Genomic DNA, 20,448 nt, shown 5'->3' with positions numbered 1-20,448 from the left:
TGGGTGCTGTTTTGTTCTGTTGTCAATATGAATCGAACAGACTCGAGGCACCTAAAAACCACAATTTCTACTGCAACGAAGGCATGTAACCACCCTGAAGAGCAAGTGGGAGTCTGGAGGGGTGTTCCCTGGGGAATGCTCATGAAGGGCGGCTGTACCTGCTCCCTCAGACTTTCAGGGGCCCAAGCTGAGCCTGGTTCCTATTGGCCAGAACTGAGCAAGGCAGGCTTTTCTGGAAACACTCTGGGACGCAGCCCCTTCCCCACCCCCTTAGGAAAGCAAGTCTCTGGGCCAGAAGGGGGAGCCCATGGGGCAGGAGGCATGTACCGGCGGCCGTGGCAGGTGGAAACTCAGGTCTGACCTCCAGCAAAATGAAGGGTTTAATAGAAACACCAGCGTGATTCCCTACGTAGCAGGTGATGTGAGGCAGTCAGCAATAGAAAAGGCAGGGCTGGGGTCGCCAGGGTCCTGTCTCTTCTCCTAGTTCACAAGAGGGTCCTGAGGGGAGGGCTCAGAGTGAGAGGTGGCCACAGCCCAGTGGGCATCCTCAAAGCCGATTCCTCTTTACCCTAGTTGCCACGGGAGGAGGGTTTGGGAGCTGAGAAGTACCACAGTACAGCACGTGCCCCTCCCAGTGCCCCCTGGGCCATCGGCTCAGGAAGCTCAGAGCAGGGCTGGGCAGGTGCCGGGCTGCTGGGGCCTGCTGTCCGTACAGCTCCGAGTAGCCAGTCAGCAGGCCACTGGCGGGGGGTCGTCCACCTGCAGCCCCTTGCTGAGGAGGAAGGCGTCCTGCCTGGGGTCGCGGCCCAGGAAGAGCTTCAGCATGGCGCTGGCGTCCTGGGAGCCCCCAGGTCTCAGGATGCAGTTCCGGTAGTCCTTGCCCACCTATGGAGGAGAGGAGGGGTCAATGGACAATTGGAGGGGTCCCCACACCCTACAGCCCACCCACTGCTGAGGTGTGGCGACCCCTCCCTGCTTGAGGACCCACATCATGTGAGAGGCCGGGAGTCTGGGCCCCGCCAGACCCCCGCATGCTCTCCTGCAGCAGTGGGGGAGGGGACACAGGGCTGACCTTGCTGTTCAGGACGCCCTCCTGCTTGAAGCGGGTGTGGAACATGTCCATGGAGTAGACCTCACTCCACAGGTAGCCGTAGTACTGGGCATCGTAGCCGCCCGCCAGGTGGCCGAAGGTTGCTGGCATGTTGGTGCCTGGGTGGGGGTGGAGGTGGGGGAGGCACACGGTGAGGGCCTTACCACCTGTCCCCAAAGGCAGATACATGGGGAGCCTATGAGGGGTCCTGGACTCTGAGGCTGGGTGGCCAGTGGTGGCTTCATCCAGCACCCCTCTACACAACTCTACCTCCCAGATGTGACGGCCACAAATGTCTCTCAACATCACTTGGGTCCCATGGGACCAGAGCACCCGCAGACTGGAGGGTGGTAACTTACAGTGGAACTGCCTGGCCCCCACCAGGAGCTCAGGGCCAAGCTTTAGGGGGCAGGGAGAGTCTGCCCACCACGGAAACTCACTGCAGACACTAGGCCCCTTCTGCAGGCCAAGCAGAGGGGGAGCTCAGGGGTGAGGTCAGGCACACCAGGAGTGAGCTGCACACTGGCAGTTGCAGCAGGTTAGTTATGCAAACTCTAAATGATGCCCTGAACCTCTCCACCCACAGGGCCCCTCCTCGCCATGTTTCCAGGCGACCTGGCTCTAGGGGCTACCTGGTGTGGCGGGGACCCCCAGGATCTCCTGGGAGAGCCGCCCATATTCCTCGGCGGGGTCAGCGCCCGGCTGCGTGTGCAGTGCCTGGTCCACTTTGGCCAAGACGATCTGGCGTAGATTGAAGAGACCTTCGAGGGGAAGAGGGCAGCACTAGGAGGGCCCCCAGCAGGGAGCCCGGCACCGCCGCCTGCTTCAGACCTCCCGGCAGGAATGGCACCCTCCACCCTAGTGCCCCAAGCCCGGGGCTGACAGCGAGTCCCGCACCTGTGTTGGCCTGGCGGGAGGCGATGAGGCGGTCGAGCAGCGTGGGGGGCAGCGCGCCGCCGGTGCGGTAGTGCTGGGACATGCGCAGCAGGGGCTCGCGCTCCCACACCCAGTTCTCCAGCATCTGCGAGGGCGCCTCCACAAAGTCCCGCTCAACGTGCGTGCCGCTGAACATGGCGAACTCCGCCTGCGGGGCACCTGCCGGTCTACCGAAGCCTGCTGCCAGCAGGTCACTGGCAGCCCCACACTTCTCTGCTAAAGGCCGACAGCCTCGGACACGCTCCTGACCCCAAGGGGCAGATGGACAAGTGCGGCAGGGGGCGCACGCCCGGTGGCCACACATGCACCTGCAGGGCACACCAGGAGCCCCCTTGTGACTCCGTATGAGCGAGGACACAGACAAGGGTCCTGCAGCAAGGTCCGGGGCCTGGGCTCTGGAAGAGCCACCCACCCCAGCCCCATCTTGTACCACCTGACCAGCCTGCTCGTCCTGCGCTCTCGCCCCCCCGCCCTGCCCCACGCACCTGGGAGCACAGCTGGTGCATGACGTGCCCGAACTCATGGAAGTAGGTCTCCACCTCGTCGTGCTGCAGCAGCGACGGGGCGTCAGGTGTGGGTTTGGTGAAGTTGGCCACCATGGCAGCGATGGCTATCTGGCGGCTCCCGTCTGGTCGCAGGCAGCCCGGCTGCAGGCCGAAGCAGGCCGCGTGCCCGTATTTTCCTTCCCTGCAGCAGGACGTGCCTGGGTCAGGGGTCTCCAGGACAGCAGCGATTCTTGCCCGCCCCACCAGGCCATGCCCAGCCGCCGCCAAGCACGCACGCACGCACCGAGGGTACAGGTCCAGGTAGAACTTGCCGACAACCTGGCCCGAGGCAGCATCGCACACGGTGTAGAGCTCCACGTCCTCGTGCCAGGCAGCAGCGCTCTCCTCCCGCTGGAAGGTGAGGCCCAGCAGCTCCTGGTAGATGCCCAGCAGCCCCTGGGTGACCACCTGCATGGGGAAGTACTCCTTCAGCAGGTTCTGGTCCACGCTGTAGCGCGTCTCCTCCACCTGGTTCATGTAGTAGCGCATGTCCCAGGCGTTGATGCGCCCGTCGAAGGGCAGCCCGCGCCGCTCGCACTCAGCCTTCTTCAGCTCCAGGATCACCGTGCGCTCCTGCTCCCCCAGGGGCTTCAGCTTCTGGGCCAGCTCGTCTGCGGGGGCAGGCAGAGACCAGAAGCTACCTCCCACTCCCCACCCCCCACGCCACTCCACCCAGCCTCTAGGCAAACTCTGGGTACACCACCAGCATGGACTTGCTGAGGGTGGGGATGGGGGTAACGAGGGGTCAGGGGCTCGCTCAGGGACTGGGGCTCAAGCGGGGCTGGGAGCGCACTGAGCAGCGGGGGTTAGGGGCGGGGCAGGGACTCACTGTAGAGGCCTGAACCCGCTGAGGCCAGAGGCCTGCAGACTGAGGGTTTGGGGGCTCTCTGTGGGGACCAGGGACTGCCTCACTGAGGGGTTAGGGGCTCACTGTAGGGATGACCACTCTTCCCAGTAAGCTGTCCCACCAGCGAGTGTGTGTGATGACCAGAGGACTGGCACAGAGCCGCCCTTCTCCCTGCAGCAAGGCTGCGAGTCCTTGGGCCCTGGATCCAGGCTGGATGTCGCAGCCGCACCCGCAGCCCAGTGTGAGCAAGTGGGAGTGGGGGTGAGGCAAACAGTAGTATCTGTGTGTTGGGGGAAGGGGTAGTAGCATCCGTGTGTGATGGGGGATGAAAAGGGCAGGCTGCCAGGCTGGACACGTGATCATTAAGTCTCACGGTGTGTGACGTCATGCATGCATACATGCATGCACAGACAGATGGAGGCGGCTGGTGGCAAGCCCATGTAGCAGCCACAGCGGGAGGGGCAGTTACCTAAGAAGGTGGTCACCACCTGGCTGGTCTCAGCCATGTTCATCTCCAGGACGTAGTCGGCGTGTGTGCTGAACCCCAGCAGGCTGGATTTCTGTGCCCGCAGGTCCACCAACTCCTTGAGGATGGCGCAGTTCTCCTGGACCACACAGAGCCAACCCGTGGGCAAAGGTCCCCCCCTCCCCACCACAGGCTCCACGCAGGCCCACAGAGACCAGCGAGGAAGGAGCAGGGGCACAGCCACTGAAGCAGCAGAGGCGGTACATTAGCGACTAAGCAATGGGCCGCTAACCCCAAGGTGGGCAGTTCAAACCCAGCCCATGGCCCCCAGGGGAAAGGCAGACGGGCAGTCTGCTTCCATGAAGATGGGAGCCTGGAAATCCTACGGGGGCAGCTCTGGTCTGTGGCCTCGATGGCACAGGGACTCTGGCAACAAGTGCCACAGAGAAAGGCGTGTTTTGAAAAGAAAACGGGATTTCCCAGCCCAGAGCGGGCGGGCTCCCCATGGGGTACAGGGCTGACTCAGATTCTGGGGAGCGGGCTCTGACTGACCCCCATGCAAACAGTGAGTGCTCAGCTGCTCACTGAAGGCTGGCAGCTACCACCTGCCAGGGCTGAGGAAGGAAGCCCTGGTAACCCACTCCCATGAAGAGTCCGCCCAGCAGGCACTTCTGCTGTCCCTCGGGGCACTCTGAGTGGGGGTGGCCAGGCCGGCGGGGGCGGGCCCACCTCCTTGCAGCGGCAGTTGAAGGCGGCCTCCACCTTCCTCCTGGTCTCAGGCACGTGGCACTTCTTCAGCAGTGGGAAGTAGTGCGGGTACTTGAGGGTGACCTTCAGTTTGTTGTCTTCGGTCTTCTCCAGGGAGTTCAGGAAGTCGTCCGGGAGGCCGCCTAGGGAGACAGAGCCAGGACCCACTCAGTGGAGGCACCCTCAGAGGTCAGAGGAGTTTCTAAGGGCAAGGCATGGTCACCAGGCCAGTCTTCTGAGGCACCTCTGGGAGGGTTCAAGCCACCCACGTTGGAGTTTGCAGCTGAGCGTTTAACTGTGCGCCACCAGGGACTCTGGCAATAGAGGGTGCACACGCAATAGAGGATGCACTACACACACGTATGCATAGGCAAGGACACAGACACATGGATACACACACTTGGACAGAGACACACGCATGGCACGGGAGTCCTGGTGGTGCATCAGTCACACACTCGCAGGGCAGAGCCCCCCAGCCACTCCCGGAAGAAAGGCCTGATAAGCTGTCCCCATGCAGTTGCCGCCTGGGCTCGCGGGGCAGCTCTCTGGGCACCCTGGGCCACCCTGGGTTGCGAGTTTGCAGCAGACACAACAAAAGGGGACTTGAAAAGGTCCCAGTGTCTTTCCCCACAGCTGGAAGGTTCCGGACAAAAGCCCGTGCAGACACAAACGGAATGAGAAAGAGGCTGGGATGACTGGCACCGTGTGCCCAGACCCCCATGGAATCCCGCCAAACACGAGGTTTCAAGATCACCTGCTCTGTCCCACCGGGCACCCCTGTGAATCCCCACTGCGCAGACCCAGAACCAGAGACCCTGCCTGTGCCTGGTTTGTGAGATTTGTATTTTTAAGGCGGCCAGGTGGGGGGCTGGCCCTCTGTTTAGGGACAATTCTGCTAGTCTGGTGACTTGGCCCCCAGCCCAGCCCCTCCATCATCATCATGCGCTGGGCTGGCCTCTGGTGGGGACTGGATCCCAGGAAGGCTCTAGAACCTCTGTGAGGCAGTGCGGCCCCAGGCCCGCTCACCGAGCTCCTCCCTCGAGAAGGGCAGGAACGTGGCATCCTCGTTGAGGTTCTGGTTGAAGTCGATGCACAGCAGGCTGAGCTTCTTCTTGATGCCCTTGATTTTCTGAAAGGAAGGGCGTCACGATGGGGCCACTTCCAGCAGAGGCTCCCCCAGGGCTCAGAGTCCCCCCTTCTGGGAGCAGGGAGACAGGGTGAGAACTGGGAGGGGAGGACCCACATCGAGCCAGAAAGGAAGTGAGGAAACTGGATGCCGGTGTGACGTGGACCCAGCAGACCGCACCAAGCTCACTGGCTTCTGGGACAGCGCCACCCAAGGTCACACAGACACCTCTGGGCTGGTCCCCTCCCACAGGGCGGCAGGCAAACACCCCCTGGGCCCAGTGTGGGCAGTGCCGTAGCTGACAAGGCGCTTCTCCGCATCAGCACAACGAAACCAAGCCCTTGACCATTCCCACTCCTGTGGACCCTGCGGGACAGGACAGAACTGACCCTGGGGGCTCCTTCCTCAAGGCGACCCGCCCTCACAGGCCCACGTGGCCTCACCTTTCTCCTGGGGAGCAGCTGGTGGGCTCAAACCGCCAATCTTGGGTCAGCACCTCGAAGCTTAACCAACCGCCTCCCCAGGGCTTCCTTCTAGGTGCAGGCTGTGACCCCCCAGAGACTAGGGAGGGAGGAGCCTGGGGGGCGCAGTGGTTACGACTTGGGCTGCCACCTGGAAGGTCAGCGGTTCAAAACCACTAGCTGCTCCTCAGAAGAAAGACAGGTCCTTCTACTCCCGTAAATAGCTACAGTCTCAGGAATGCACAGGGGCAGTTCAACCCTGTCCCACAGGGTCACTTGGGGTTGGGGTTTGGACTGAGTAGGAAGGACTGTGTGAATGTGAGGTGTTTGTGGCCCACCCTGGGGGCTCAGCAGCTTACTGGTAATGTAAAGAAGGTACATACACACCCCATGTGGGGGTGGGCACTGGTCGGTTTCGCCGTCCCACAAGCCAGTGCAGAGGCAGGAACAGGGATCTCACCACCGCTGCCGCGCCGAGCAGTAGCTAAGCAACACTCTCAGCCCACTTGCCCGTGCAGACACCCACACAGCACCCTGCCGACAACAGCCAGCATGCACTCTTCCCAGCGCACGTGGGGCCTTCTCCCCAACAGACCACATATTAGTCCAAAAAACAAAGGCTTTACAGGATCTCTCAGAGCAAACTTCACCCTAAGATCAGAAACCGACCTTGCGAAGATCATGCTAAAAAATACATACGCGGGGAAAATGACACACCTTCCTTTTGGGGAAAATGACACACCTTCCTTTTGAAAACAACAACGAAAACGTAAAAGGTCCTTGATCAGAGGAGAAACAGAGAGCACCAAGACCTGGTGGGGGGAGAAGCACCAGTGTGTGCTCTGGGCCCCGAGACGCTGAAGGCAGAGAGCTGTGACTTCAGGGGGAGAGGGAGGGAGGCAGCCAAGGCGGCAGCGGCGGCAGCAGCAGCAGCAGCAGCAGGGGACAGAGACGTGGATGCTTCAGGCCAAAGGCTGGAGGAGTAGGGCCTCCCGGAGAGCTGGTGCATCGGGGCACAAGGACAGCTGCTGCACGGCCAGGGTGGAGAGCGCAGGGCAGTCTGAAGGCCTCGCCGGGGACAACTTTTCAAAGATTGTGTGGGCCATCAAATGGCACACACGGACCCCCGAGCACCAGCCTCCAGGGGCCATGGCCTGTTGCCCTTCAGGAAAGGGACACGTGCCAAGTGGGGGTGGGGGGGCGGTCTCAGGGTGTCACTTTGCCTCAGCAAGGCAGAAACCATGGAGTAAAGCTGCTCTAAGGGCGGCCTTCCAGAACTCCTGCAGCGCCCAGCTCGGGGAGGGGAGAGGGGATGTGGTCTACACACAGACCCTGTCACCTTCCTGCACACTGCGCTGGGCCTGCACCACCCTCCTCCTCCAGAAAGTGGGAGGTGCCACTGGACACAGGTCCCCATGAGGTCAGCCAGACATGCCGAGTGCTTGTGCCAGGAGCCTCCTCTGACTCAGGAGGGTGGAGGGAGGCAGGAGGCAAAGAAGGGTGGTTTGGGAGACCACCCCACCCAGGGGCTGGGCCTTCCCTTGTAGGGCATGAGGAACCACACTCCCACGCCCCGAGACTCACTTCTTGGGTCTCCTCAGGGAGGTGCAGGCCGTTCCTCCGGCCCAGCTTGATCAGCCGCTCCAGATAGCGCATGGCCTCAGGCCGCAGCCCGTCCTTCTCCACCTTCTCCTAGAACCAGAAATCAGAGTCCTGGGCGTCTACATGCGCACACCACAGTCCCTCCAGAGACCCTCCCAGGACACCTGGACCCAGCCGGAGACCGTCCTCCGATGAGGGGCATGGGGACGTGGGAAACTGAGGACTGGGTAGACAGCATGTGGACAAATTCTTTATTCTCATAGTTGAAGAAGCCTGGGAGGCCAGGGTTCTGGGTGGAGGGAGGCCTGCACACTTGTGAGTTAGAGATGAGTCTCAATCCCATTCTCATAATTAAGATTGATCCCCACAATATCCTCCCAGAATAGTGCTACCTTGAAATTACCTCTCACAAGCACAGGACTGATTGCTATCTGGTTGGCAGCTTTATCATAGGAGCAACTGCTCTCCCTGCTTAGGGGACAGCCGCTCTCCTTACCTGCCCCCAGAACTGATGTGAGGTCACTCCTCCAATAAACTCAGAGACTGCCAGGGTTAAGAAACTGTCCACTTTGTTACATACGTGGTTACCTGTAAATTATGGGGGCGGCACTTGCATGCCTGAGATTATATAAGTTGATGTAAGAATGCATTCTTCTCTCTCTCTCTCTCTCTAGAATGCATTCTTCTCTCTCTCTCTCTCTCTCTCTCTCTCTCTCTCTCGCACCCTCAAAACTTTTGTGGGCCTTATAATTTCTTCCTTTCAATTACATCAGGACATAGACTGGATCTCACAGGGATGCCAGTGTTCGGTCACCTGGTCAGTCTACCAGGCCCAGTGGACCCAGGTGCCAGGGAACATAGGACATCACCACCGGGCAGAACGGGGGCAGGTCAATTGTCTTGGTGGGAAACTGGGCAGGGCGGGCCTGGCCTACAAAAGGCCACAGGCTGGTTTCTCAGGCCTCAGTCGTCTGGCTACGTGGTGGCCTCCGGAGCACGCTCCGAGTCATCACGAACACGACCCCAACGTCACACGCGCTTCAGACCAAAGCGCCTCAGCAGCCCGTCTCTGCTTGCTGGTCAACTGACTGTCCGCCACGGGCATTCCCGCTGGCTTGGGGCTCCTCCCTCAACCTGGAGGAGCCAGTGCTGCCCGATGGTCAGCACACTGGAGATGGGGTGGGCAGAAAGTCAGGGGCACCTAGACTTCTGTCAAGACTCAAGATGGAGCGAGGGCTCCCGCTGGGGGCTGCCGCCTTCCACACACCAAGTGCTACAGACATGACGCTCTCACAGGCAGGACCACTCAAGTGAAGCTGGCCAGAGTGGACAATAGGGTGGGCAGCCACCTCAGGGGCCAGGCAGGCAGATTCTCATAAACTAGAACCCCAGACAGGCACCTCCTGGACATCAGTCCTGCGGAGAAGACATGTGTCCACTCAAAAGCTGGACACGGAGGCCCAGGTTGCTCGACCCAGGGCATCACCAGTCGTCAGTGTCACCGTCATCCTCGTCCCACGAGAAATTCTAACCAAGGACCCAAGAGCCAGAACTAATGGAGCTCAGTCCCACGTCCCAGGGAGAGGGAGAACTCAGTGGTGCCCGGCCACCCGCACTCAGAGCACTGAAAGGGAAGCGGAATAAAGCTCAAAACCACCAGAGACCAGGCTGACTGGCTGGGTGACATTATGGCCTTCAGGCCTGGAGCTGAACTCATGCCCGCGGTTCCACCTTCAGCCACGCCACAGGCGGGCCCACGCGAGGAACCACCCGCGAAGACAGCCCGGACTCCTCCGACCACCACCAGAGCTCAAGGGGCAGCACTTGCTCAGGGAAAAAGCCAGGAAGGGCTGGGACAGAGTCTGAAGGGGAGCCTAGAACCCGGGGGAAAAGCGGGAAGAGGGCTGCGACACGGAAGGGCAGGTCACCAATGTCACCAAACAAGAGGCGCGGGAATCAAGGAGTGGAAGATCGGTTTGCGTTGTAAGCCTTCTCCCAAATGATACAGAAAAAGCAATGAAAGTTCTACTTATGTTCTCGGGGGCTCCCCCTCCCCCATCTGTACCACAGCAAAGCAACTGTGTTCCCAGGGAGCTCCAGGCACCTGTGTCGCCTCTGGGGCCCTTCTGCTATGGCTCCAGCACTGGTGGCAGCCAGTGATCACAGTGACACTGAATCATGACCCAACAGTGTGTGCTGGGCCCCGGGCAGTGGGGGAGCAGGGATGCAGCTTGGAACCAGGGCAGCTGCTGCTTCTTCCACACTTTCTTGTGCAGGCCAGGCCACCCGCCTCCCACCCAACAATCCACACCCGCGCTTCCCATCACTCTCTGTCCCCTCGTCAGGGCACTCACGTACCCCACTTTCTCCCGCTTCACCCGTCCTCTTCCCTCCCCGCACCCTGTGAACTCTGTCTGTGGGCAAGTGCTGCCTCTCTGAAGCTTCCAAGGAGTGGGTGTTCCTCATGTCCCTGTTCTCCTAACTCACTGTGGCCTGGCAGACTGTCCAATTCTCCAGAGGCTTTGCCAAGGGGCTTGGGGGTCTGTTGCCCCCTCCCTCCCTCCAAGCCTCGGTCATTCTGCTCCCTTGAACGCCCACCTGCAGCCACACAATCCTCTGGTACACGTCCTGCCGCATGCTCATCTCCACGTCAAACTCCGACAGCTTCTTGTCAGCCTTGGTGCTGGCGGCCCGGATGTCCTTGGACGGGGAGACGTGCTGAGGGAAATCAAGGACATTCCTCTGAACTGAAACAGGCAGACAACGGGACAGGCATGAGAATGGGCCAGGAAGCCTGGCCAGTGCCCACCAACCCATCACCGGCTCGTGTGTCGGTGTGTGACGCGGGGGCGGGGGGGATCAGGCCCAGGCCGGGCTAAGTGCCACCTGAGCAACAGGGTACAGGGGAAGCAGAGCAGGACGACTTGTGTCTCCGACCAAAGTCTGGGCAGTACAGCCCAGGGCGGCACCCTGTCACGAGGCGTCTCGGGGACGCACAGGGCACCTGGGCTCCAACCTGAGGACTTGAGACAGCCCCCAGAGCAGCCTCGCCAGAGCGCTTTCTGTTGGGGAGGGAGGACAGCGGTCATGGAAATCAGCGGCCTTCAGACCTTGGAGGAAAGTGGGATGGGAGGACAGGGCAGTTTGTCCCCGAGTGCTGTGAAGCCACGCTGCACGCCACTAAGGACATACTCTGTACTGGCCCATCCTGGTTTCACCCAATTCTCCGGCGATGCTTTAAAACCCATGATCGTCCAGTGAGGGGGAGCCCTGGTGGCAAAAGCACCCAGCCTTGAAAAACAGGGTCAGCCTGTGGAAGCCACCAGCCACTCCGAGGGGGAGAGATGAGGCCGCCTACTCCCGTGAGGACTGACTGCCTGGGAAACACTCTGGGGCTGGTCCACCCTGTCCAAGGACGGCGGGCAAAGTGAGGAGCCACACCAACAAACACACTCGCGTGTGGAGCGCGTGCGTCACCTCCCCTGGCCCTCCAGCTGAGCACACTGCTCCTGGACGCTCGGCTCCCTCAGGAAGGAGTGCGCAGGCTTTTCATTTGAGGGAGAGAGAAGGACAGCGGCGGGCCGGTCGAGGTGCTGGGAATGGGCAGAGGCGCAGCCTGATGAGCTCATCACTGCGAGAAATCCACGCCATCGAGTCCACTCCAACCCATGTGGACCCTGCAGGACCGGGCAGAACTGCCCCTTGCTGTGGAGTGGGGCTGTCAGGGTTGGTTCCAACTCACAGCAACCCCTGCACGACAGAAGGGGACACTGCCCGATCCTGCGCCGCCCTCACCATCGTTCTTTTGCTCGACCCACTGCTGCAGCCACGGTGTCCCTCCATCTCCGTGAGGGCCTTCCTCTTTCACTGTCCCTCCACTTTACCAGGCACGCTGTCCTTCTCCACAGACCGGTCTCTCCTGACAATGTGTCCAAAGCATTTAAAATGCTATCTCACCATTTTTGCCTCTAAGCTGCCTTCTGGCTGTACTTCTTCCAAGAAGGTTGTCCTTTTCGCAGGCCACGGTGCTTTCAATAGTCTTCTCCAGCACAATTCAAATGCATCGGTTTCTTTGTCCGTCCTTCTTCAATCCAACTTTCACATGCATGTGCGGTGACTGAAAAGACCATGGCTTGTATTGCTCCTTAAGGTTCCCAAGACCATCCGTCTTTATGGGAGCAACAGCCTCATTTTTCTCTGGTGGATTTGAACCGCTGACCTTGTAGCTGGTATCCCAGCACCTAACTCACGGCACCACTGAAGTGTCTGCCAAATTCCAAACGCTCTGCTTCGCCTGTTTCCCTGTTGCTGAGATCTTGAACAGCCCACCTGCTTTGTCTGCATTCCGTGACTGCTCTGCTTCTCAGTGGCTTCGTTCAGGCCATCTCTGCATCCTGTTCTGTGATCCCAGAGGACAGAGCAGAACTGCCCCCAGGCTGCTGAGCTTCAAGAAGAAGACGGCCACATCTTTCTCCCAAGCAGCAGGTGGTGGCTTTAAACTGCCAACTGTGAGGGGAGCCACCCAGCGCTGAACCCACGGCACCACAAACTACCCTACACTGTGGATCTCGCCTAGAGGAAAGAAGCCAGCTGGCGGGACTCCCAGAACCCGGGACAGGGCCCTGCTGGGACACAGGTTTCTGCAGAGGTCTGAGTGACAGTGGGGCCACATGGGAGCTGAGGGAAACTGGGGCACAGAGACACAGAGGGCAGATGCCACATGAAGGGGGAGGAAGAGGGTGGGAGAGCACAGCAGAGCTTGGGGAGGTGGGGACAAAGCCCGCCTGGAGCCTCCCGTGGAAGAACAGCCGCTCCCTCCCCACATGCTGGGGCTCCAGGGGCCCACAGTGGGGGAGAGCTGGCTCCTGTGGTTTGAAGCCTCTGTTTTGTGGCTCTGCAGCCCCAGGGCAGCCAGACAGGTGGTGACGAGGTCACCTAATGGCAGCAGGTAAGCACAATGCAGGGTGGGAAGACAGAGAGCTGCTGCCAGCTTGGCAGTCAGGAGTGAAAACAAATCCCCCAGGTCACTGCCGTCACTGGAGTCGGCTCCCGGCATCTGTCTCTGTGCACAGTCTCTTGTTCACGCTCTCAGGTGTCACTGAGCAGGCACCAGCGGTGGCTGTACCTGTGCCATGGGCTTGCTCATCACACCCCACCACATGTGAGGAAGCTGCTGCCGCTGCCCGCCCCCAATCAGGTCCCCGCAGCCAGACTCACATACTCAGACTTGGAAACCCTCTGGCTCACAGCGGGGGGGCAGGGGGGGGCACCAGCCTGGGCGGGGGGAGGGGTTGTGCGCTCCACCTCGAGTCAAGGAGACTGGACAGCAGTGAGAAGTGGGATCTGAACCAGCACGGACCTCAGGAGCTGAGCCCCTCACTCGCTCGCTCGCTCGCTCCCACACAGGGCTTACCCGTGTAGGTCACCTCCACGTCGGCCAGGGCCTTGAGCGTCTTCTCATAGGAGACGTCCTGGAAGTCCTGGGCGCCCACCTGGTCGTACACCTGCTTGGTCTTCTCCATGAGCTCTCGGGTCAGCGTCTGGATCTGCTCGGCACTCAGGTCCCAGCGCAAGTGGTTTTCCATGGAGCACGGGGATGCCACGTCAGAGACGTCACCAGCACAGTCTGGATGGGGGACAGAAAGAAGTCCCGTGACGTGCCTGTCCACTCTCACAGAGGGGTATGCCCCCCACACAAAGCATCACAGGCTTTGTGTGGGGCACATGGGCAGTTGTGCTGGCGTCTCCCTGGGGTGACTGCCTCCGGGGACTGAGCGATGTCTGGGAACATCTCTCGATGTCACAATTTAGGAAGTATTCATGGCATCAAGTAGGTGGGGGCCAGGGATGCAGGAGACTCCCGCCCAGAGAAGAGCACTCACTGCAGGGAGCAGCACCTGTACAGCCCCAGGGTCACACAACAAGGGCGCCAGAGAGCAAGGGCAGAGGGGGCAACAGGGGTGTGGCCGGAGAAACCCTTTCTCCAGGCTCGCTCGCTCGCTGCCCAGCTGACAAGCATCTCACAAGTCATTCAGAATGGGGCGGTTAGTCAGGACATACAGGTGTGGTTAGCATGGAGTTAGGGACTTTGACCCCACCACCCCACCCCAGGCTTACAGGAAAGAAGGGCTGGGCAAGGTCAGGACCCAGGAACCACCTGTGGGAAGGCCGAGAAGCAGGACATGTGAGGACATGTCAGAGTGGCACAGCCGGGCGGGTGAGGGGGGTGGGGGAGACAGATCCTGGTAGACGCATGCCACCCAGAACCCAGGAGGGCACATAGTTTTTACTCCCCACCCAGCGTGTCTCAGAGTGGGACCGAGTCCCGGAGGGGCTTTCACAGGCAGTGAGTAAAGTGCACGGTCATGCTAACCGAAGGGTGGGCAGTTCGAACCCATCAGCTGCCCCACAAGAGAAAGGCATGGCCATCTCTTCCATCAAGCTGTCCAGACCAACGGTCAATCCCTCCAGGGCAGAGCGCCAGCGACACAGTAACAAACAACTCCCAAGAGGGGCTATGGAGGCCGACCTGCTAGCTGAGCTGTGCGGTGACCAGCCACCAGCAAGGACAGTCCTTAGTTTGGAGGGCAGCTCTCTTTATTGCTCCCGCACCATCCTCACAACTGCTCCTGCGCTTGCCCCCATTGTTGTGGCCACTGGGTGTCAATCCATCTTGTTGGGGGTCTTTTTCACTGCCCATCAACTCTACCAGGAATGATGGCCCCTTCTCCAGGGACTGCTCTCTCCTGATAGTATGTCCAAAGCCTGTGAAATGAAGTCTTGCCATCCTTGCCCCTAAGGCAGTGGTTCTCAATCTCCCTAATGCCACCACCCTTTAATATAGTTCCCCATGTTGTGGTGATCCCTGACCATAAAATTATTTTCGTTGCTACTTCATAACTGTAATTTTGCTACTGTTATGAATCAGGCGACCCACAGGTTGAGAACTGCTGCTCTAAGGAGTAGTCTCACTGTATGCCTTCCAGAACAAGGTTTGTTTGTTCTGGCAGGCCACGCTACTTTCGATATTCTTTGCCAACATCAAATTCAGTAATCCTTCCTTATTCATTGCCCAATGTTTCACATGTACATGAGTGGACTGAAACTACGGTGACGTGGGTCAGGCACACCTTGGTCCTCAAAGGACACCCTTACTCTTCAACACTTTAACACTACGTTTACAGACATTTCTTATATGCCCATCTCTACAGATATGTGTCAAATTGACATGCGAAAAAACACACATTTTCCTTTAAAAAAACTACTTAAATATACAAAGCAACATAATTATACACTATTAACATACATAAAACTATGAGATACTGTTTATTTGTATAAAATTGATAATTTTTGAGATATTGGGTTCGATGTACCTTAAGGGTCACTTGGATTAGTCAGTATGACAATCTCTGATGCACTGTCTTTACATTTGATCTTTATTTTCTAATAACTTTTGGGCTGTTTATATTTATTACCCAAAACAAACACACAAAAAAAGCACACATATTACCAAAATAACACTTTCATGAATGAAATCTATTCACTGAGATTAATACTCAATTTACGTTTGCATCAAATTAATGTGTATTATCCATAGCAGTAAGTATAAGAGAGAGAATTTTGAGATTAGTAGGCAAAGTTACTTTGGCTACATATCTATATGTTTGTCTCACTAAATGGATAAAAGTCAGCATAAACGGTAGAAGGTAAGCATAAAAGATTTCTGTAATTGGCATTGAGTAAATTGAGATGTGTCAAAATGACTAGTCCCATACACCTAATGTTAATGAGGTCTTTGCGCATATTTACCCAAATGCAATACATCATTTGATTTCTTGACTGCTGCTTCCATGATCACTGTAGAGCCAAGCAAGATGAAATCTTTGGCAATTTCACACTTTTCTCCATTGTCTCCGTTTATCATATCCTGGTCTAATTGTAAGGATTGGGTGTTCTTTACGTCCACACTGAAGGCTAGACTTTGAGCTTCAGCAGCATGTGCTTTAAGTCCTCCTCTCTTTCAGCATCAGGCGGTGTCATCTGCACATCACAGCTGTTAATGAGCTTTCTGCCAATCCTGCTGCCACATTCTTCCTATAGTTCCATTTCGTGGATTATTTGTTCAGCCTACAGACTGATTAAGTATGAATAAGGATACAGCCCTGATGCAGACCTTTCCTGGCTTTAAACTAAGCAGTAGGGCCTTATTCTGTTAGGAAGACTGTCTCTCCGTGCATGTACAGATTCCACATCAGGACAATGAAGTGTTCTGAAATTCCCATTCCTCTCCAAGTTACCTATACATTGTTATGATCCATGCAGTCAAATAGCTGTGCAGAGGCAAAGCAAGTGAACATCTTTCTGTTACTCTGCTTTCAGCCAAGGTCTGGCATCGGCAATGCCGTCCCTCTCTCCGTGTCCTCTTCTGAATCTGGCTTGAATTTCAGGCAGCCCCTGTCCATGTACTGCTGCTCCCAATGTTTGGAGTGATCTTCAGCAAAATTGTACTTGCACGGGATATTACTGATACTGGTGGTATTTGAAATAACAGGGGCAGAGCTTCTACCATCACGGCTAACAGGTTTTGGATCTATATTAAAGGTCGTTATAAGAACCACTCCTCTGTCAAGTTTGTCACACTGTGGTGGCTTGTGGGTTTCCATGATGCTGGAAACTATGTCATTAGTATTTCAAATACCAGGCAGGGTCACCCAGAGTGAACAGGTCTCAGCAGAGCTTCCAGACTGAAAAGACGATACAGGAAGAATAAACTGCTTAAGAGGAAGTAGCCAATGAAAACCTTATGGATAGCATTGAAACATTGTCGATTACTGAAATCTAACGAACAAAAGCAAAACATGGGCAGAGATAGTGCCAGACGGTGAGTCCCTCAGGGTGAAAGGCAATCATCAAAATATGACTGAGGAGGCTGAATTGACCATGACGTAAATGGAATAAAGCCTGTGGGAGTAAACCCTTCAGGACCTTCATTTGCTGACAGAGCACAATTCAATATAAGAAGAAACAGCTGCAGGCATCAACTAATAAACAGAACTTGGAATGTATGAAATATGAATATAGGAAAACTGGAAATTGTAAAAAATGAAATGAAATGCATAAAGAGTTGGAAATTGATCAAACATGCAATCAAGATGCATTGATCATTATTGGCAATGATGGAATGCAAAAAGTTGGAAATAAAGAGGAATGAATAGAGGGAGGGTGGGGTAGAGAGGGGGAGCCAGGGGGGAAAAAAAGAGGAATGAATAGTAGCTGTAAAATATCATCTTGGTGATAAGAAATGAAACTGGAGATCACATGATAGAATTTTGCAAGACCAACGACTTCTCCATAACCATATGGTTTTCAACAACACACAAGGCACATGCACGCCCCCTGATGGAACACACAGGAGTCAAAGTGACGGCACCCGTGGGGAGCCGAGGCAGGAACGCAGCAGCAGCAGCAGCAGCCCGTGGACCGGACCATCTTGCTCATAGTGCTCAAGACCGAAGAAGAATCGATGTGCTTGAACTGTGGGACTGGAGAAAATATGGAAAGGCCCATGGACTGCTGAAAAAGACAAACCAATCTGTCTTGGAAGAAGTGTGGCCAGAGTGCTCCTTCGAGGTAAAGACTGCCAGACTCTGCCTTACATACTTTGGCTATGTTGTCAGACAGGAGATTCCAGTCCTCGGAAGGAGGACTTCAAGTTTGGTCTACTAGAGGGGCAGTGAAAAAGAGGAAGGCCTTCAACCAGAGGACTGACATAGTGGCTGCAACAGTGAGCTGAAGCACAGGACCAATTGTGAGGGTGGTGCAGGGTTGCTAAGGGTCTGCACCAACTCAGTGGCACTTAGCAGCAAGTTCAGGTTGGAGCTGAAGAAAATGAAAACAAGTCCACAAGCACCAAAATACCACCTTGAATCCATCCCACCTGAATTCTGGGAACATCTCAGGGGCAGATTTGATGCATGAAACACTGATGACAGAAGAGCTGTGGGATGACATCGAAACTTTATTCTTGAAGAAAGCAAAAGGTCATTAGAGAAAGTGGGGGTGGGAATCAAAGTAGACTTCAGAAGAGAGTCTGAAACTCTTTAACTAGTCCTCTGAGACTAACGCTTTACAAAAGTAACTCATCTTTCTCCCGAGGAGCAGCACCTGTGGTTTCAAACTGCAGACTTTGTTACAGCCCATGGCCTAACCACACCACCACCTGGCTAAGGATGCCTCAGCCTTTAATGCAGCAGTTCTCAACTTGCAGGTGGTGACACCTTTGGGGGTTGAACGACCCTTTCACAGGGGTCGCCCGATTCATAACAGTAGCAAAATTAGTTATGAAGTAGCAACGAAAATAATTTTATGGTTGGTGGCTCACCACAACATGAGGAACTGTATAAAGGGTCTCGGCACAAGGAAGGTTGAGAACCACTGCTTTAATGGCATGTTCTTTAAGGACACATTACATTAGGTAAATCTGCTCCACAAGACCTTTTTAATGTGCTGAAAAGCAAGGATGTTACCTGAGGACTAAGGCACCCCCTGACCCAAGCCATGGTATTTTCAAGTCTATTACAGGTATGTGAAAGTTGGACACTGAATAAAGACCAGAGAAGAATCAGTATTAGACTTGTGGTGCTGAAGAATACAGAGATAGTACCACGGACTGCTAAAAGAACAAATTTATCTAGAAGAACATCCAGAGTGCTCCTTAGAGGCAAGGATGGCAAGACATCATCTCAAGTACTTTGGGCATGATGTCAGGAGAGACCAGTCCTGGAGAAGGACATCATGCTTGATGAAGTGGAGGGGCAGCAAAAAAAGGAGAATGCCCTCTACAAGATAGATTGGCACGGTAGTGGCAACAGGGGCTCAAACATAACAACTCTGAGGATAAAGCAGGACCTGGCAATGTTTCATTCAGTTGTAAATGGAGTCACTATGAGTCAGCCCCTAACAAGTAAGGACAGCTTTAGGGTTCCAGGAAGACAGACCAGATGGGAGAGAGGAGGCTGAGCACAGGCATTCATTCCCTCAGTAAATATCCATGGACTTTTATCTATGACAGGGCTCTGGGTGGAAGATTCAGCAAATAACAAGGTGGACTACATTCCTGCCTACCTGAAAAGTTCTAATTACCTCCATCAACAGCAACAGCAACCTGTAGGAGAAAGAGGGGGTGGTGTGGGGGGTTGTGTGTGTGTGTGTGTGTGTGTGTGTGTGTGTGTCGTGTGACTAAGTGGTGTGATGACCACTTCAACAGTTAAGAAGGCAGAAGTTCCTGGGTGGAGGGAAGAGTTAAATGTTCAGCTACCACTTGAAACATTGGTGGTTCGAGCTCACCCAGAGGTGCCTCCAAAGAGAGGCCAGGAGAGCTGCTTCTGAAGGGTCACAGGCCATAAAACAGCCTGGGGGATTTTCCCAACACAAATCAGTCAAGGGCACTGCCTGAGAGAACCCCGCCCCTCTCCCCAGCGTCCCGGTACCCTGGACCGGTCTCTTAAAATAAAAGGCTCTGCTGGCCAGCTTACTAGCAGGCAGCCCCTGGGTTACAGGCGTCTGTCTTACGAAGACAAACATTTGAACTTCAGGCTTCCACGCAGATTCCACGTAAAAGCAAATATCGGGCATGAACTGGCCAGAACCCTGCGCGGGCGGGGCGTGTTTGTAATCCGGAGACGGCCTGCCAATTCCAGCCAGCTGGCTGGTCATCCTCCAGACCGGTCACTCTGGTTCCCGCCACCGGGGCTGGGCCTCAGCCCAATCCCCCACCCCCACCGCGCAGGGCAGCGCCCCATCCCCGCTCCGAGGCTGTGTCCTCCGGGAAGCCGGCCTCCGTGGGGTCGACGCGACGGGTCAGTCTTCGCTCCCAATGTGCCCGGCACCCCCGCCCGCTCAGCAACCTGTTGACCGCCCGCCTCCGACCGCGGAGTCCACCCCAGGCCCTTCCGGGACCGTGTGTCTGCGAAATGAATGAACTGCTGGGAAAGCCGGTTCATTCATTCGGCCTACGACGGACCGCGGGGGCCCAGCCTCTCGCCCGCCCGTGCCCAGGGCCCCTCGGGGGTCGCTGCGCTCCGGGCTGAGGCCGAGTGGAGACTCCGGGAGGCCCGAGGGCGCGTGGGGCACCTAGGGACGGGGCGCGGGAGTCGCGCCCGCCGACGGGAGGCCGGTACCTGCGGGGGGCTTCATGGCGGGCGGGTCTATCCCAGAAGCTCCCTAGCTCCACCTCGTCCTTGTCCGGCTGCCAGTCGCTGCCCGAAGCACGTCAGGGAGCTCAGTCGTCGCCGCTGTCGCTAGACTGAGGAGCCCGCTGCCCGCCGCGCGTAGGGCATGCTGGGAGGACGCGTGCGCGGTGGGCGGGGCGCTGACGCACGCCCGAGCTCCGCCCACACCCCCCGTGGCTAGGCCTACGCTATGGCTCCGCCTCGCCTCTCCTGGCTCGTCATTGGCTCTCGGGAGTTGAAGGGGTGGGGCTTCAGGTTCCACCCACCCACCCCCAGAGCCGCGGGGCGTGTCCGTGGAAACCGCACTTGGGGCTGGCATGTCTGAGCACCTGTCAGTAAGGCTGTGGCCCTGCTTCTCCACCTGCGCTTAAAAAATAATCTTTTTTTTTTTTTTTTTT

The 20,448-nt window shown here is 56.8% G+C and overlaps 1 protein-coding gene across 2 annotated transcripts; it reads right to left on the bottom strand.

Annotated features, from left to right (window-relative positions):
* Nucleotides 1–362: 362 nt before the first annotated feature.
* THOP1 (thimet oligopeptidase 1) lies at nt 363–20,126 on the bottom strand. 2 transcript variants are annotated; one of them, XM_004714285.2, is made up of 13 exons: nt 20,000–20,126; nt 13,234–13,446; nt 10,419–10,567; nt 7,803–7,910; nt 5,658–5,760; nt 4,614–4,774; nt 3,888–4,023; nt 2,816–3,182; nt 2,512–2,713; nt 1,988–2,174; nt 1,723–1,851; nt 1,073–1,209; nt 363–885 (listed from the first exon to the last, which is right to left on the bottom strand). In XM_004714285.2, exons 1-13 carry the CDS (start codon nt 20,013–20,015, stop codon nt 730–732), a joined length of 2,064 nt encoding a protein of 687 aa, XP_004714342.1. In that variant the 5' UTR covers nt 20,016–20,126; the 3' UTR covers nt 363–729. The 2 variants fall into 2 exon arrangements, with proteins under 2 accessions (XP_004714342.1, XP_045156050.1); XM_045300115.1 differs by lacking the exon at nt 20,000–20,126 and having other exon boundaries at nt 10,419–10,538; nt 13,234–13,313.
* Between the last annotated feature and the right edge of the window lie 322 nt (nt 20,127–20,448).

This window comes from Echinops telfairi, unplaced genomic scaffold (assembly GCF_000313985.2).
Source record: "Echinops telfairi isolate 266 unplaced genomic scaffold, ASM31398v2 ScPeMD7_7459;HRSCAF=8497, whole genome shotgun sequence".
Lineage (NCBI taxonomy): Eukaryota > Metazoa > Chordata > Mammalia > Afrosoricida > Tenrecidae > Echinops > Echinops telfairi.
Note: the sequence above shows the minus strand (reverse complement) of the source record. Positions and strands in the feature narration are given on the sequence as shown.

Coding starts and splice junctions, on each gene's coding strand:
- THOP1 (XM_004714285.2), bottom strand. Junction 4,024..4,613: donor TCAACTGCCGCTGCAAGGAG/GTGGGCCCGCCC, acceptor TGTGTGGTCCAG/GAGAACTGCGCCATCCTCAA. Junction 1,210..1,722: donor GGGGGTCCCCGCCACACCAG/GTAGCCCCTAGA, acceptor ACCCCCACCCAG/GCACCAACATGCCAGCAACC.